The sequence below is a fragment of the Nothoprocta perdicaria genome, unplaced genomic scaffold (genome assembly GCF_003342845.1).
Source record: "Nothoprocta perdicaria isolate Ctin4 unplaced genomic scaffold, notPer1 scaffold_366, whole genome shotgun sequence".
In the NCBI taxonomy this organism is placed as follows: Eukaryota; Metazoa; Chordata; class Aves; order Tinamiformes; family Tinamidae; genus Nothoprocta; species Nothoprocta perdicaria.
In genome coordinates this window covers 191,248-206,522 of record NW_020455606.1, presented here as the reverse complement: position 1 = coordinate 206,522, position 15,275 = coordinate 191,248, and the positions used below count along the sequence as shown (strand labels likewise).

At 41.1% G+C, this 15,275-nt stretch overlaps 1 protein-coding gene across 6 annotated transcripts in view; it reads right to left on the bottom strand.

The window, feature by feature from the left end:
- LOC112951708 (rap1 GTPase-activating protein 1-like) overlaps positions 1 to 13,687 on the bottom strand; it is a 34,814-nt gene extending 21,127 nt beyond the window's left edge. For 4 of the 6 annotated variants that reach the window (XM_026044457.1, XM_026044456.1, XM_026044458.1 and 1 more), the window contains exons 1-6: positions 10,187 to 10,209; positions 7,733 to 7,826; positions 7,254 to 7,289; positions 2,673 to 2,744; positions 1,508 to 1,546; positions 1,227 to 1,418 (exon numbers count right to left, since the gene is read on the bottom strand). In XM_026044457.1, coding sequence (XP_025900242.1) covers positions 1,227 to 1,418; positions 1,508 to 1,546; positions 2,673 to 2,744; positions 7,254 to 7,271 — 321 coding nt within the window. In that variant the 5' untranslated portion in view covers positions 7,272 to 7,289; positions 7,733 to 7,826; positions 10,187 to 10,209. Of the gene's footprint in view, positions 1 to 1,226; positions 1,419 to 1,507; positions 1,547 to 2,672; positions 2,745 to 7,253; positions 7,290 to 7,732; positions 7,827 to 10,186; positions 10,210 to 13,602 lie in introns of those variants that run through there. The other 2 variants (XM_026044463.1, XM_026044464.1) reach the window with 2 other exon arrangements.
- Positions 13,688 to 15,275: the final 1,588 nt, after the last annotated feature.

The window sequence follows — 15,275 nt, the reverse complement described above, 5'->3', positions numbered from 1 at the left end:
TTCCCCTTGGTGAATCCATGCTGGCTACTCCTGAGCACCTTCTTGTCCTCCATGCGCTTGGAGACAACAGCAAGCATGAGTTGTTCCATCACTTTTCCAGGGATGGAGGTGAGACTGACTGGCCTGTAGTTGTCTGGGTCCTCCTTCTTGCCCTTTCTGAAGACTGGTGTGACATTGGCTTTCTTCCAGTCCTCGGGCACTTCCCTTATTCTCCAGGACCTTTTGAAGATGATGGCGAGTGGCTTAGCTATAACATCTGCCAGCTCACCCAGCACTCTGGGGTGCATCCCATCAGGGCCCATGGATTTGTGGGTGTCGAGTTTCCTTAGGTGCTCTCTGACCCAATCTTCCTCTACCCAGGGCAAGTCTTCCTCTCTCCAAGCTTCTTCTCTTGTCCCTAGGGCCTGGGATTCCAGAGGGCTGCCCTTGGTAAACACTGAAACAAAGGCGGCATTCAGCAAGTCTGCTTTTTTTGTGTTTTTCAAAACCAGGGCACTGACCCTRTTCACCAGTGGACCTACGTGTTCCCTCATCTTCCTTTTGCCACTGATGCCATTTGAAGAAGCTCTTATTATTTTTAACATRCCCTGTCAGATCTTGTTCCAAATGTAACTTACCTTTCCTTGTTGCATACCTGCCTTCCCTGACAACGTTCCAAGGGGCCTGTCCTTTCTTCCACATTCTGTATACTGCTTTCTGCTTGAGTTTTGCCAGGAGCTCCCTGCTCATCTCGTTCTTTATTTCTCTCACAGATATCCTTTGGTGACCAGAACTGTGCAATCACCATGCTAGCTACTTTTTCTTTAGTGATAAAAATGAGCCATTTTGCTCACTATTGAGTTTTGCACCATTAATGCCAAAGGTTTTGATCATATATACAATATTATTCACATATTCTAATATTATTACACTTTTTTTCCTTCATGATCCCAAAGTTGCTATCAGTCTCCAAGCATCAAAAGAGCCTCTTAATTGAACACAAGCTTTTTCGAGGACAAGTGTTTCCCTCCTGTTAATATCCTGAAGCACAGACAGGTCACAAGAGGATCAACTTAACAGATTACTGTCAATGTRGTAAAATGGATCTTATTCACATTAGTCCAGACCTCCATGGGAGGCAATGAGATGAAATACTTGGCAGTTATTTCTAAATCCCCCAGGAAGAGCTTGAGGTAAATTCAGCCTTGAGACTGGTGAGCAGAGAAGGCCCTGGAAGTCACTCTTACCTTCCCCAGGAAATGCTTGCGGTACAACTTGGCTGTAGGATCACTCTCCAGTTTCACTTTACCACTCCAGGGAAATGGTATGTCAGACAGAGTTGGATTCAAGCCGGAGAGGCTGTGGCTGGTCCCTTCAATCCAGTAGCCCCCAAACTGGGGTAAGATAATGAGAGGATAAGGCCACCCTTTCTGTAACACCTATTCAGAAGGATAGAGARAACATGATGTTCTCTTAACTTGATAGGCCAATAAAGCCCAAGGGAAAAACAAGAGCAGAAATAACTCACCTCATGAATGCTGGGATAAGGAATATACTCCTCTTCTGTCTGAAATCATAAGGGACCATTAAGAAAAATGTGAGAGATCTTTTAAATGCTATGCTCTTGTGATAACTGAAACTGTGTCCCCAGCTAAAGCTTCAGCCCTAACCCATCCAGAAATTTTTATCTTAGGATTATATACTAGACTCTATTTCCCAGGTCCCAGCATTATAATAGAGAAGTTTCAGAAACAATAAACTCGGAAGCCAGATTTCATCCTTTTTCCTCAAAACTACACAAAATGCAGGCATACAAAATGAAGTATTTGGCTAACCTGCAGATAATAATGTGCAAGTTAAATTGTGTGAGAAGTGATAGCCTTTCTCCCTTCCTTCCACATAATGTTAGACTGCTTTTGTTCTTCTGCACAGGGGAATAGTTTACAGGGAGAGATGACAGTAGGATGATAGAAATAGTACTATATTTACAGTGAGATCAAAGATGTGTCAACATAAAGCTAGACCTATGGTGTACAACTGAGCAGTGCTGAGGCATTTTTGCAAAATTAGGAAGAATGCCTGAGCTATTTATGCCAAATTAATGTCTCTTTAGCTCAATTTCCATGACCACAGAGTATGYTATTTACTTTGTCAGTCTAAAGTTATATAACATCCTTAGCTCCTAGTGTAGCTCTCTCTTTTTTTTTTTTTTTTTTAAAGGTCATTCCAAAATTAACTTCAAGGTGAAGTTTAATTTTAAGTTACTGGGCCACATAGCAGAGAGACTAAAGGAAGAGAGAGTGGAAGAGCTGAGATTTCAAGATGGAAATCTGTTGTTCCCAATGTTCAGGGAAGCAGRCCAGCCTTCTAGAAGTTATAATCTGAGTACTCAAATCAAAAYAATAGTATTTTTGAAAACAGACTAAAGGTAAAATTCTTAAATTAAAAAAAATATTCAAAACTAAGGCTGTTAATAATATTAAACAGACTAATTGGAACCACTTAAATTTGAAAAGGAGTTCTCATTCCATTTCAGCTCTTTGCATCATGGTAGCAATTTCCATAGCTTAAGAAAAATATAGATAGACAGACAGATATATGTTTTTCAGCTGTCTGTAGGCTACTAGTTTACTTCAATGAGAAAACACAGGGCAAAGCAGATCAGAAATTATCTGTCATGCTCAGTAACTTACATAGCAACAATGACCTATCCTGACCTTGAGAGGAGCTGGTAGGAAGCATCTTTGTTCATCCAGTCGGCTCCCCTGGAAAAATAAAGACACAGACAGTGAATCAGTTGTTTTAGAATACCTGCTTCCCTCATCCTCTGTGCTATATCCCCAAGCTGTGTATTTTGATCCTCTCTGTAATATTCTATTTTCTGTAAGCTTACTATTGAGAGTAAGCAGAAATAAAGCAGGAACTTGAACAGATGTTTTAAAAAGCTGCATTTCTGCTTTTCTGGTCATAAATCAAAAGTAGCTTGACCTTGAGAAGAGGCTCAGAACAAATGCATAACATATTCAAGAAAGCCCTCAGAAAGAACAAAAGAAAACAAGGATAGCTAAACTGCAGAAAAAGGGAAGTCTTAGAAAGGGCAGTCTTAGAAACCTTAAATTTTGTCAAAATACAGAAAATATAAATAAGAACAATTTCTAGAAGGTTAAATACAAAAATACAGTAAAATAGGTAAGGAAAATTTTGCAGCTGACATAAACGTTAAAAAAAAAAAAAAAATCTTAAACACACCAAGGAAAGTATCCTGCCAAAATGTCTGCAGGGACAACACAGGATGAAACTGTAAAACTGGACCATAGAGGTTATCCAGGATCTCCCTCAAATTGAAATACCAGTATAAAGGGCAAGAGACAGCACAGACAAAATGAAGAGCATCAAATTACTACAGCTTGATGGTTTGCCAAATAATATGGAATAGAGGCTGACAAATGATCTTTACCATTTGCAGAGGTAGCAGTTTCTTCTACTTTGTMTTTGGGCACGCATGAAGGTGAGAAAATGGAGGGTCTGAAGCACAAATTGCAAGTGGATGCTTTGTTCACGTGACGTGGAGTTTCACCTGTAAACCTAGTGTTTTGGGGCTCATGATGGAGGCTAGTGAGTGAGGCTCCCTCATGGGGGAGGAGAGTAAGGAGATCCTAGTAAAAGGATCAGTAACAGCTCTGCTGGGCAAGAAAGTGCTATGCTTTACTAAAGTATTACTGAGGCAGCAGTGTCATGTAGGTTCAAACCACAATCCACCTTCTAGAACAAACTGAAAGGTTCATAGACYAACATCCTATGCACTGTGGGACTTTTGCAAATGGAATTGGAGGTTGGGAAACTGCAGTGCTGCAAGACCTCTCCCCTCTTCCTTGACATTTATGACAAATGTGATAACTGCAAAAAGCTTCCACTTTCAAAAGAAGGTCGTGATAGAAGATCAGTATCTCAGAGAGGCCTGAGGGAAAACTTCCTAGACTGATATAAACGAGTTCTTGCCTGTATCAGAGCCCTTACAGAAAGCAGAGGAAGTAGCATGCCAGCACATTCCATTTGAAACTGCCTGCACTGCTAAGGAGCTTCTGTTAGMCTGGAAATGTGGGCTTATACCTACCAACGTCTCCTCCGGAGTGAGGCTCAAGACAATAGCAAAGGTCTAGTGCAGCCGTGTCCATCGAGTCCAAAATTTTATTTTTGAGGGTACTTGGGACAGCTGGGTCCAACGTAGGTTGTTTAAGTGATTTCAACAGGATCACTATCAACAGTGGTATCTTTAGGGTCTTGCAAAAGGGATCTGCTTGGTTTGAGCAGGATGAAAGAATGCATGGCAGAAAGACGGCAGACATTTCCAGGTGTCGAGACACACAGAGGGGTCCAATGTGGAATAACAGTGACATGATAACAAAAATTGCGTTTATGGCAGAGCTTCACTTCCAGTGTTAATCAGTTGATTTCTCCTACACATAGAGAAGAAAAGATCCCTCCAGAAAGAACCTCAATATGGAAAGGGTAGTGCTTTGACAGGTTTAGGGATGGTCAACAACCTTTTAGCTAGTGCTGGGGAGAAGCCTATATAAAAGGCAGGCCCAGAATGTTGCTCYCAGAGCGCAGGTAACAGAGATAGCAGCAGTCACGGCAGTTTGTGCAGCTTCTGGCAGTTTCTGCTTAGGTCTTCTGGGGACTTTGCTGGAGGTTGTTAGGGCATTTCTGGAAAATCTTTGAGGAACTATCAGGAGGCCTACTGCTGACAGGTAAGGAAAGACAGGCAAGGACAGCCACAGGATGCCTGAACTTCTCCAGAAGCATTCTAGCAGCTATTAACAAGCTCTGTGGTTGCCCTTGATGGGAGGTTGCTAGGACCTTTGTTCCAGTCAAACTCTAATTAGGGAGGTCCTTAATAAAATGGAAACTCCAGTGATGGCAAACGCTTAAAGTTGGTGCCTTCTGGTATGAAGATAAGGGCTCCTGTACTATCAGAAGACCTGACACTTCAGAATCGATCCAGGAACTGGGAGCATTCTCAAATGGAGCACCTGTGCAAGCTAAGCCTCACCACCCATGAGCACCAGGAGGAGGCTGTGATGTTGGTAGTAGGACTCCCTGCTGTGACAGCAGCCAATCTGCTGACCTGACCTGCTCTCTGGGGTCCCTGCTTGCCAGGGGCTCACATATATGATGTAGTGGAGGTGCTGCTAAAGCGTGTCCATCCCCCAAATTATTGCTCTCTGCTGTCTTACATGTGGATGCTAACAATACTGCCAGAAGAGACCTGGAAAGTACCAAATATGACTACCTCCCTCTGGAGGTAGTGATGGAGGGCGTGGAGGTCTGCATGGTGTTCTTGATCCTAATGGYAGGGGGAAAACCGGAATGCTGCAATGGATAGATACAAGAACACACTGGGAAGGTGASGAGGGAGAACTACCCTTTAAGAAGGCCAATGGTATACAGGGTCGTGTTAGGAAGAGCATTGCCAGCAGGTTAAAAGAGGTGATCTGTTTCCTCTAGTCAGCCCTAGAGAGGCCACATCTGGAGTACTGCATCCAGTTCTGGAATCCACAGTACAAGAGACATATGGAGCTATATGGAGACATATGGGCATATGGAGTGAGTCCAACGAAAGACTACAAAGAGGATTAAGGGACTACAGCTTCTCTCATATAAAAAAAAAGCTTAAGAAAGTGAAGAGTGTTTAGCCTGGAGTAGACTTAGGGGGAGATCTTATAAATATGTATAAATTCCTGAAAGGAGAATGTAAKGAAGACAGAAGCAGACTCTTCTCCATGACACCCACTGACAGGACAAGGAGCAATGGGCAACAAACTGAACCACAGGAAATTCCATCTGAACATAAGGAAAAGCTTTTTACTGTTAGTATAAAATAGCTCTGGGACAGCTTGCCCAAAGAGATTGTGGAGTCTCCATCCTTGGAGATGTTCAAAAGCCATCTGGACACAGTCCTGTGCAACCTGTTCTATGTGTCTCTGCTTGAGGCAATAGATGATCTCCAGAGGTCCATTTCAATCCCAGCTATCCTGGAATTCTGAGACTAGTTTAAAACAGATAACTCATAAATGAAGGGAGACAAACACATAGACATACATTTCAAATAGTGATTATAAGCTTGAAAAAAAAAACCTTCCTTCTCAGGCCTCATGGAATGGTTTCAATTTAAAATGAGAATATAACTTTACCCATTAATTTATCACATATGATTTGAAATAGCCAGGTTAATTTTCATTCAAATAATGATACTCCAGTAAGACTGTGCAAATACTCAAAAATTAATTCTATCCTGTGCCTGCTATTTTAACAGGATTTTAAGAAATGTTCAAGTCTCTTTGCTGCACTTATTACTCACTTGATTGCTTGTGAAAATCCCAAATTCAATTTTCAAGAAAAATTCAATAAATCTAAAGGAGAGTTGAAGTCAAATGGAAGTAAAGAAGAGGGGAAAAAAAAAAAAAAAGAAAAAAAAAAAAAAGGGAGGAGAAAATGTTTTACTGGAAAAAACACTAATTCCAAAAAAAAAAAAAAAAAAAAAAAAGAAAAAAGAAAAGAAAAGATGACCAGCAGCTGCTAACAGGTGACTACCAGGTGACAAAACAACCTAAATTAGACAAATAGACACACACCATATAGTCTTAACACTCAGCAACTAAGAAACCAATATAGATGTGAAACTAGGTGGTGTGTTAGGTCAGAAATTCTTACAAGCTCCCTCTCTTGAATTTATCTAATACTAGAGAGTCTAAGTACAGTGAGAGAGACAGTTTTCATATGGTCATCCAAGAATTAATAAACACTGAAAATCTTACAATAGACCATTCTCCCACTAAAGGACACCTGTTAGTGGTCCTTTTCTCTACAGATTTCTAAAAGCCTGCAAGAAACTATTACCATACTTTTCAATATGTGCTTGAACTGAGTAAGTTTTCAAGCTTACTTGCTAGCATAGAATTAAATGATCCATATGTTCTTACAACATACATTCTTCTACAGCAGTGAAAATAGATCCAAAATTGTTCAGGTGTCCGACAACAGATATACATGAATCTATATGATGCAGATTCTACATTTAGAATGTAGAACCTAGATTGTACATGTATACTTAAGAATATTTAAGACTAAGTATTGGATGTTTGGCCTGGGAAGGATAAATATGTGCAAGACCAATGTAAAGGATATTGGGGATGAAGTGACAAGCCTGGAATAAGAGTTGACTGTCTACAAAAATTAAGACACCTTTAAGTCTGACARTAACTGCTGCTTACCTGCATTTTTTCAATCATCTCAAATAAGTCCACAGTCTGTGAAGAGAAAAGGTAACAGGGAAATAATTTAATATTTGAAGGAGCAAAAGTACTATCTTCTGTGGTAACCCAGATACTAATAGAGCCAAGAACTTCTAYGTTTTGATACAGAAACTGCTTTTCCTGCTGAAAGCAAGACAGAATCTCTCTTTCTTAAGTGAGGGCATGGTCAAAACAACTAGCTAAATTTTCATCTTGCTTTGTAAGAGTTTGACCTGGAATCTGATAGAGCATGTCTCAAGAATTTCTCTTTGAATGGGTCAAAACCCCCAAAATGGTTTGACATAATATAAGAAAGGACTACACAAACAAGTTTAGGATTCTTACACAGAAGTCAGTAACAGTAGTTTTAAGATGTAGACATACACWAACTTGCCTTCCTTCACTTCTTTTCTGAAGCCTTATCTAAACTGAACCAAAGGAATGTGAACTGCATTTACCTTGTTGGGAACAGCAGGAGTGAGAGCAGACGGAATGTCTTGGGTTGGAGAATCTATAACATCACTGATGCAGCAGACCTCGTCATCAGACCTCCTGTAAGAGACAGAGGCACAAGAGGGTGGGCAGAAGGGGCAAAGAAAATTTAACTCTTGGAGAACTCAAGATACAAGCAATTGCCTGCATGTGCCTACTGCTGCCTTCTGCTCACTTACTCTATCCTCGAGCACTTCTTGGCTATGAGGAAGTTGTCATTCCCTATACCTCAATCCAGCTGGAGATATGGATGATTCACAGATCACGTACCACATGTTCTGGATAGTTCCACCAAAACCTCTGGCTCCTATGTCTTTCTTTTTGCTCACATAAATTATTTTCCTCAGACTTTTTTTCAAGCACTAAGTAATCTTTTCTGCCAAGTTCCTCCTCTAATATAGATTTTATAGCAGAAGAAAGACAAATCTCAAAGGATATTTTGGCACCAGATGGGTAAGAATGCTGGCAATGAAAGAGATGGCCATGGCACCCACTCTCAAATAAGGTCCAAAGGCCAAAATACTACTGCAAATTGGCAGTTCCTTGAAATTTCCAGCCATCTCAAAACTGCATGATGTTAGAAGAGCTAAAAGCTCTGAAACGTCACTGAAACCATAACCTAAAGGACACAGTTGCAACAGCCTGAGTATTAGCTTCCAAGACAGGAACATAACAGACATTGTGCTAGAGCAGAATTGATATGTACTGCAGGAGAGAATCAGGCACAAACTTGTGTTACCTCAGCTAATAAAGGCCATGTACATATTAGATGGGCTTCTCTCTGCACATCTTCTATGGAAAATGCATTRTTATTTTGGCTATTACTGCAACAGCATGTTGTGTGTATACAAACAGCAGAAGTCCTCATTTAATTTCACAGAAAACAAAAAATAGCCAACATGCTCTACCTTAAGAAACACACATTAAACTACAATACAGATACTATCAGTGGTAGCTCTGCCTCCTTCACTGTGAGTTGATAAGTTCCATGCCATTCACAATTTTTACTAGAAATTATAGCTGGGTTGCAAATCTGCCATTTCAAGCAGGCACTTCTGTTCCATTTCTAAATACTTGGCTCCCAATTCTGTATTGGTAAGAGAAGCAACTCTTGCGGATATCTACATTTCAACTGCTAATGTCCTGTACTCCTGTCCTGCAGAATCCCCAGCCATGTCAGTCCTGTGGTCTTTACATAGCTCTGTAAAAGTCATTCCTAGATGCTTATAGCTGAACCAGTCCAAGAGCAAAGCCTCTACAAATATTTGTCCTGAGAAAATTGGCTTTTACAGATTTCATAAATCTTTTCATTCATCTTTCCTAAGTCTTTTAGAAATTTGTTGTATTTTGAAAAGAAGTGTCCCAAATCCTTGTATAATTATCTTTATGAAAAWTCACAGGGAAGCAGGCATATGACCATTTATGAAAACCTTTCCTAACCTAGAAGTCTTCCAGTAGGAGAAAAAATATGATATGACTTGCAACTAATTGTGGGACTACAGTCAGTGCAATAGCTGACTGATGAGTGATTCTTGGAATGAGGCACTGATATGATCTTGGAAACATCCACTAGAAGGGACAGCCAATTCAAAAGAACTGAAGTCTATGCAAAGGTAACATGAAACAGGAAAAACAGTCATGAAGTGCTTGTATGGAACATTCCTGGGTAGTCACTTCCCTTGAGCAACAGTCTGCACTATTTCGCTCACATGTTTCTCCTTTAGACTTAATCCACCAAATAACAGTTTTTGGTATTTAGTGAAGACAGCTAAAAACATGATACTAAGGATCTTAATCTAATAAGAATACCCATATGAATAGAAAATATGACATTTTATTTTGCTCCAAGTCACACACAGTTTCCTAARATCTTTAAAAAAGGATTTAGCAAGAAAGAACAAGGCAAAAAAAGCAACTGTTATAGAAGAAACAGCATTCTTTTTTGGCTTGCCCCAAACTCTTCTGCTTATAGACTCTAACTTCAAGTTAGAAATCCTATTTCCAACAGCACTCCTCTTTTCTGACTCTTACGGAGATATTTCCCCCAGYTTGACAATGACTGCTCCAACTGCTGTGGTCAGTCCTCGCCCTTTGGTCAGGATTTCCTCTGTCCCTTCTTGTTTCTACAAATAAGATGGGAATGGTATAAAAAAAAAATCTGTCGACTCAGTTCTTACCCTTAATCTTGTACTCCATAAGACGGTTCTCTCCTGCATGGTTGGAAAAAGGACAACCCCTGAGGGAAATGAACCTCTCCACATATCCTTACTTCTACCTCCTAAGAAATCCTAAATAGAAAATGTATTTTCTTCCAGTGAGGCACAAAAAAAATAAACAAAAAAAGAGAGGAAAAGAAGACTCTTGCTTACTGTTTCCTTTCACAAACACTAGCACCCCTGCCAACCCTCTCTCCCACTCACCATCTTAGAGTCACAGAAAGATTTGTGTGAGAAGGAATCTGTGGAGATCTTTAGTCCAATGCTCACAGCAGGGCTGACTCCAAAGCTAGATCAGGACTTTCCAGGTTAGAATCCTTACCACCACCTTCCACCTTCTTAGCTCCCCTCCTTTTCATACATCCTGGAAAATCTCTTCTTCCGGCCCCTACAAGAAGACTTGCATCAGGAAGAAGGGACGCGCTCAGCATTCCACCTAGAAATATTCCAGCCATTCCCCTACCCTGTCCCCATGTTGAAGGGAGGAAATGCATAGTGCAATGCACCTAATGGACAGCCATCCCAGTGCTAGTACATACCCTCCGTAGGCGCCAACACAGAAACTGTGCTTGYGGGAAAACATGCTGGACTTCTCTGCTAAAGGCAACTCCCAGCTTTTCTCCTTGGGTGCTTCCTCTCCTCCTGCCTCAGCATGAAAAAGGGCACAGGCTCCCTCCTTGCTCCCTGCAAAGATCAATGCCTTTCCGCCYGCCCCTTCCCAAGCTGTGCTTCAAATGAGACTGCAAAGAGCTCCTCACAGCTGGGACCAGGCCTGAACAGCATGGGCTGGAAGCTCCCAGGGAGACAGGTAATGAGAGTGAAAGACAGGAGAGGAGAATGAGGACAGATGGAGCAAAAGGAAGCATTGAGGGATGGGAAGTTATTGCTCTCTCTCCTCACCAGAGAGGTTCATTTCCCCATATTTACCCTTCTTGTGTGGCCCACAGGACMTGGGATAGACTGTAGGAGGTCTCTGCTGGGACAGCAGAGTCACAGAAGTCTAACTCTGGATCTGTCAGTGAGGGCAACAGAATGAGTGTCCAGGATGGACAGCAGAGGGGGCCCTTATTCAACTCTGCTGTAGAGTAAGATGAATTAACCCAATTTGCCTCCCCATATCCAACAGAAGTGGGCATGCTGTCAGTCCCCCGCAGCATGTCATGCTCTTCAAGAGAGAATAAGAGGATACCAAGCTCACTAGCCCTTGATTTTGGGGACAGATATACATCAAGTAATACACAGATTTGGCACAACATCTCTCCCCTACATACCTGGCTTCTCTAACCTGTAACCTATTCTCTAGGGAAGCCCAAATTTTGAGGGCCAGAAACCCTTTAATGACATGTATTTGCTTTTACATTCAAATAGATTGTCATTCCTGACAGAAAGTGAAGATAAGAACACTATCCTCTTCAACAAGTGTATGCAGACAGTTGTGTTTACATGAGAACACAGAGATCTTCCAGACACATTTCTTCAGCAATCCCCTATTTTATTACACAAGATAATGTAATTTACTTCTCTGCATTAAGACTCATAAAGGCAGCAGCAACAACAAACTGTAAACCTCACACTTCGTTTGTTAACTCATGAAGGGACAGTAGAAAATAAAGAGACAGAATTCAGAATTTCAAAAAGATGTTAAGAAGCGAAAGCAGAAAGACAAGACAGAAATATGAAATAGTCGCTACAGGTGGGCAAAATGAAAAAAAAAAACAAAGGAGGAGAAGAAGTAGTCACACAACTCTTGGGATAAAGGTACATCAATTTTGTTGTGATGTTTCCTAGAAATTCCAGCTATGAAAGACCTGGGCAAAAGGTAGCGTGCAAGTTTCAGATTTGGGTGAGTGAAGAGACTGTAAGGAATAAAAGTAGGGGACAACTTGGAACCAGAGAAGATTGCTGATTTGGGGAATTTGAAGGGAGGGCAGCTGTTTCCATCCCTTCTTGTTTACTTGATTTTTTCAGCAGATCTGATCTAGGCCATGGCTACTCCCATAGAGTCCACCTCCTCCCAAGAGGTCCTGTCTATACAGGCAGCTCTTATTCATTCACCTGAATCTTGAGTAGGAAAAGGGAAGTGACTGGGCCAGGGCTGAGAGCCAAGTTTGCTGCTGCATCTAAACAGGAGAAAGAGACATTAGCTTCTGCTGCTAAAGAGGGCTGCTAGTAGCAACTGCTGGCCTCCCCCATCCCAGAGTCACTATCAGCAACAATAAGAAGCCTGTTTGTGGTATAAGCAAAGTATACAGACTGGCCCTGGTCCTTTTGCCATTCCCCATCAGCTTGCCACTATGGACAAGTACCTATTAGATTCACGTCTAAAACCAGACCTAGGCTCAGCTTTCATCCAACTATCTTGTAACTTTACCTAACCTGCTGTATAATTCTGGTTGTGTACAAAGCCCTCAAAAACCACTAGCAAAACAGCAAGCAATTATCAATATCTTAATTATTAGTTTTAGCAACTGGCTTTTATAATCATATGAATAAATTACTTCCACATACAAGCAAATCACAGAACCCCCTACTCAAAATGTTCCTTTGCTCATAACAGAACTAAYAATTGCTATTTTTCATAGCTACTGCAACAGTATCAGTTAATATTATATGTTCAATTGTATTAATAAGTTGACTTTGTTCATAYTGATTCTTGCATTCTTGTATGACTAATTCTGCATATTTATAGTCTCAYATTATAATCCATATATTTGTTTGGATCATTATGCCTTTTATAGCTACTGTGTGTTTTCGGAGTTGTCCCACAAATTCTTTTTCTTCTATGTAACCCTTCAGGTATTTAATATATGTATTTCAGTAACTGGTATCTATACCTTTTGCTATGTACTTTCCCTTTTATAACAGTTTTTATATATTTTTTTYCAGCTGCATTAATATTTTATCTCACTCACATAGGGTAGTGTCAATTTACTCTGACACAGAAATTGAGTTCTGCACTTTCATCAATTATTTGAGTCGCTGTAAGAACATCAAGAGCTTTAAAGAAGCCATGCACTTCCACATAAATACAACATACCCTTCAGTGGCAAAGTATGGTATGCAATTACAAGATTACACTCAATCATCATAAGCTCACARATGCACTAACAGAAATATGTGTGATTTCACAGCAGCCATTCTCACAGAAGTATGAAAACAGCCTCTATAATAGCATTAAGTGTACGCAGACAGCACTTCCCACTGCCTATTTGGGGTCGTCATTTTATGTCAAAGGCTGACAGAATTAGAGTAGGATTCCTTAGAGCCTAGACAGACCCTCTTTCCCACCCCTCCAGGTTTCTAGCATATCTCATTTCCTACAAGACCATCCACCTTCCCCATCTGTGTACATACTCTCCCTCAAAATGTTCCTTTGCACAGTGCAGTACAGCACAATGCAGTACAGCACAACGTCTTTTAAAAAGCATCCAGCTGCTTTCCCTGCTGAGGCAGAAACTGCCCCAAGGTCCATCCATTATGCGTTGCCCAGCAAGCAGCACAAAGATCACTGCCAATCCTCCCCCAGCTGCCTTTGCCCAAATTCCTCCTAGATGCAAAATACGTTAATTGGTACTGCGGGTAAGAAGAGCATAAAAGCGACTAAGCTGTTCGTCCCCTACCTGAGCAATGATCTCTGATGCCCAGCTGGTGAGCGGATGGAGGCAGGGAACCCAGCTGCTCCCGCAGACGCTCTCCTTTCCTTGCACTATCAATTATTCATGTAGGTTGCAGTGTCCTCCCTCTGCCTCCCTCCCTTTCTCTTCCGCTGCCCCCACCTGCAGATGAATGGGGAGTGAACAGGTTGGTGCTGTCGTACTTGAAACTGGAGATGGTTGTCAATACGGAGGAGCCAGCCCGTGGGGCAGCTGTGCTCTTAAGCAGGGGAGATTGGTCCTAGGGGAAGCGGCCAGGCTGGCAGCTCCATAGGTGGAGCGCGAGCAGCTCGGTACACCCACGCAGCACTCCCTGCACTTCTAATCCTAGACCTGCAGGGATGACCTTTAGAAATGAGAGGATTTTCACAGGGAGGCTCAGTTCTAAAGCCTTCTTAAGTATAATTGGAGTTATCTGCTGACACTGAGCTGGGTATTGTGGATTCAGGCGTACAGATCAGAGGAGGATGAGAAAGTGCGAGACTGGAAAAATGTGGTAAATATTAAATTGTTTACTTAGTAATGACTTGTTCCCATAGCAAATGCACTGAAAGAGAATAATGTGAAGGGACACAATAATACCTTATATAGTTTAGGGAATATCTATGTACTGGAAAGATTGTTCAGTTGTGATTTTTGTGCATAATCAAAGAATTTTTTTTATGTTGCACTAGTGTGCAACATGACATTTAACAATGTTAAAATGAGTTCTGGCAGACTTAAATGGATCAGTTTAAAAGCAAGTTGCCTGTAGAGGGCTGATACCTGCAGCTGAGTTAGGGCTTTAAATCTTTCTCCAAAAAAGTCCTCCAGGTTAAATTAAGCATTCCATTTTGCACTTAAGTTAACTTGGCCTTACTCATTCCGGTCCCATCAGTCTGAGAGGGGAGTCCCCTATTGTGTCATTTTAAATGCCCCAACAAGTTCTTCCATCAAATATTTGGTGGTTATGCTCATGGTTATGCTCATAGCAGAGGCACCACAGGTCCAAAAGAAAGAGACTGCTAGTGTGCTCAAATAGCAGGTTGCTATTGACTTCTCGGGACTGTATAACCTTTCCTGTACTTTGAACAAACAACTGGCAGACATTTTTAAGAGAGCACTATGATGTTAGCAACTGGAATTGATTTTCAAATCTTTAGGGATCGCTTGGTCCAACTTTTCTCCGTAGCTGGAAAAGTTTGATGAAAGACCTAACATTTTGTTTTCACACAGGYATAGGAACCAACAAGTTCTGTAACAGGATCATTTCTTGTGGATTTTTTCTGTATAGTTATTCTGGGTATAAGATGACGTGAATTCTGACTCAATCTCTTGGATCAATCACTTAGAAAATCCCTCTCATTGCTGAGTCTTCGGTGAGCTTCACTCTGCAACTTTTCCCTAGTTAGGGCACTTAGAATGACTTCTGTTTTTTGCAGATGGATATTTTTATCAAGTCTATAGAAATGAAATTATTTTGGTCAGCATCTTATCTTCATGTTTCCTTTGCACCTTTATTTGAAAATATATTATATATATATATAAAAAAAACATGTTATTGAGAATGGTCCCCATTAGTAGTCCCATTCCACAGACAGAGGAACTGGCACATAGAGATTAACTGTTTCTRTCACCCAATAAATCAGCAGGAGGGTCAT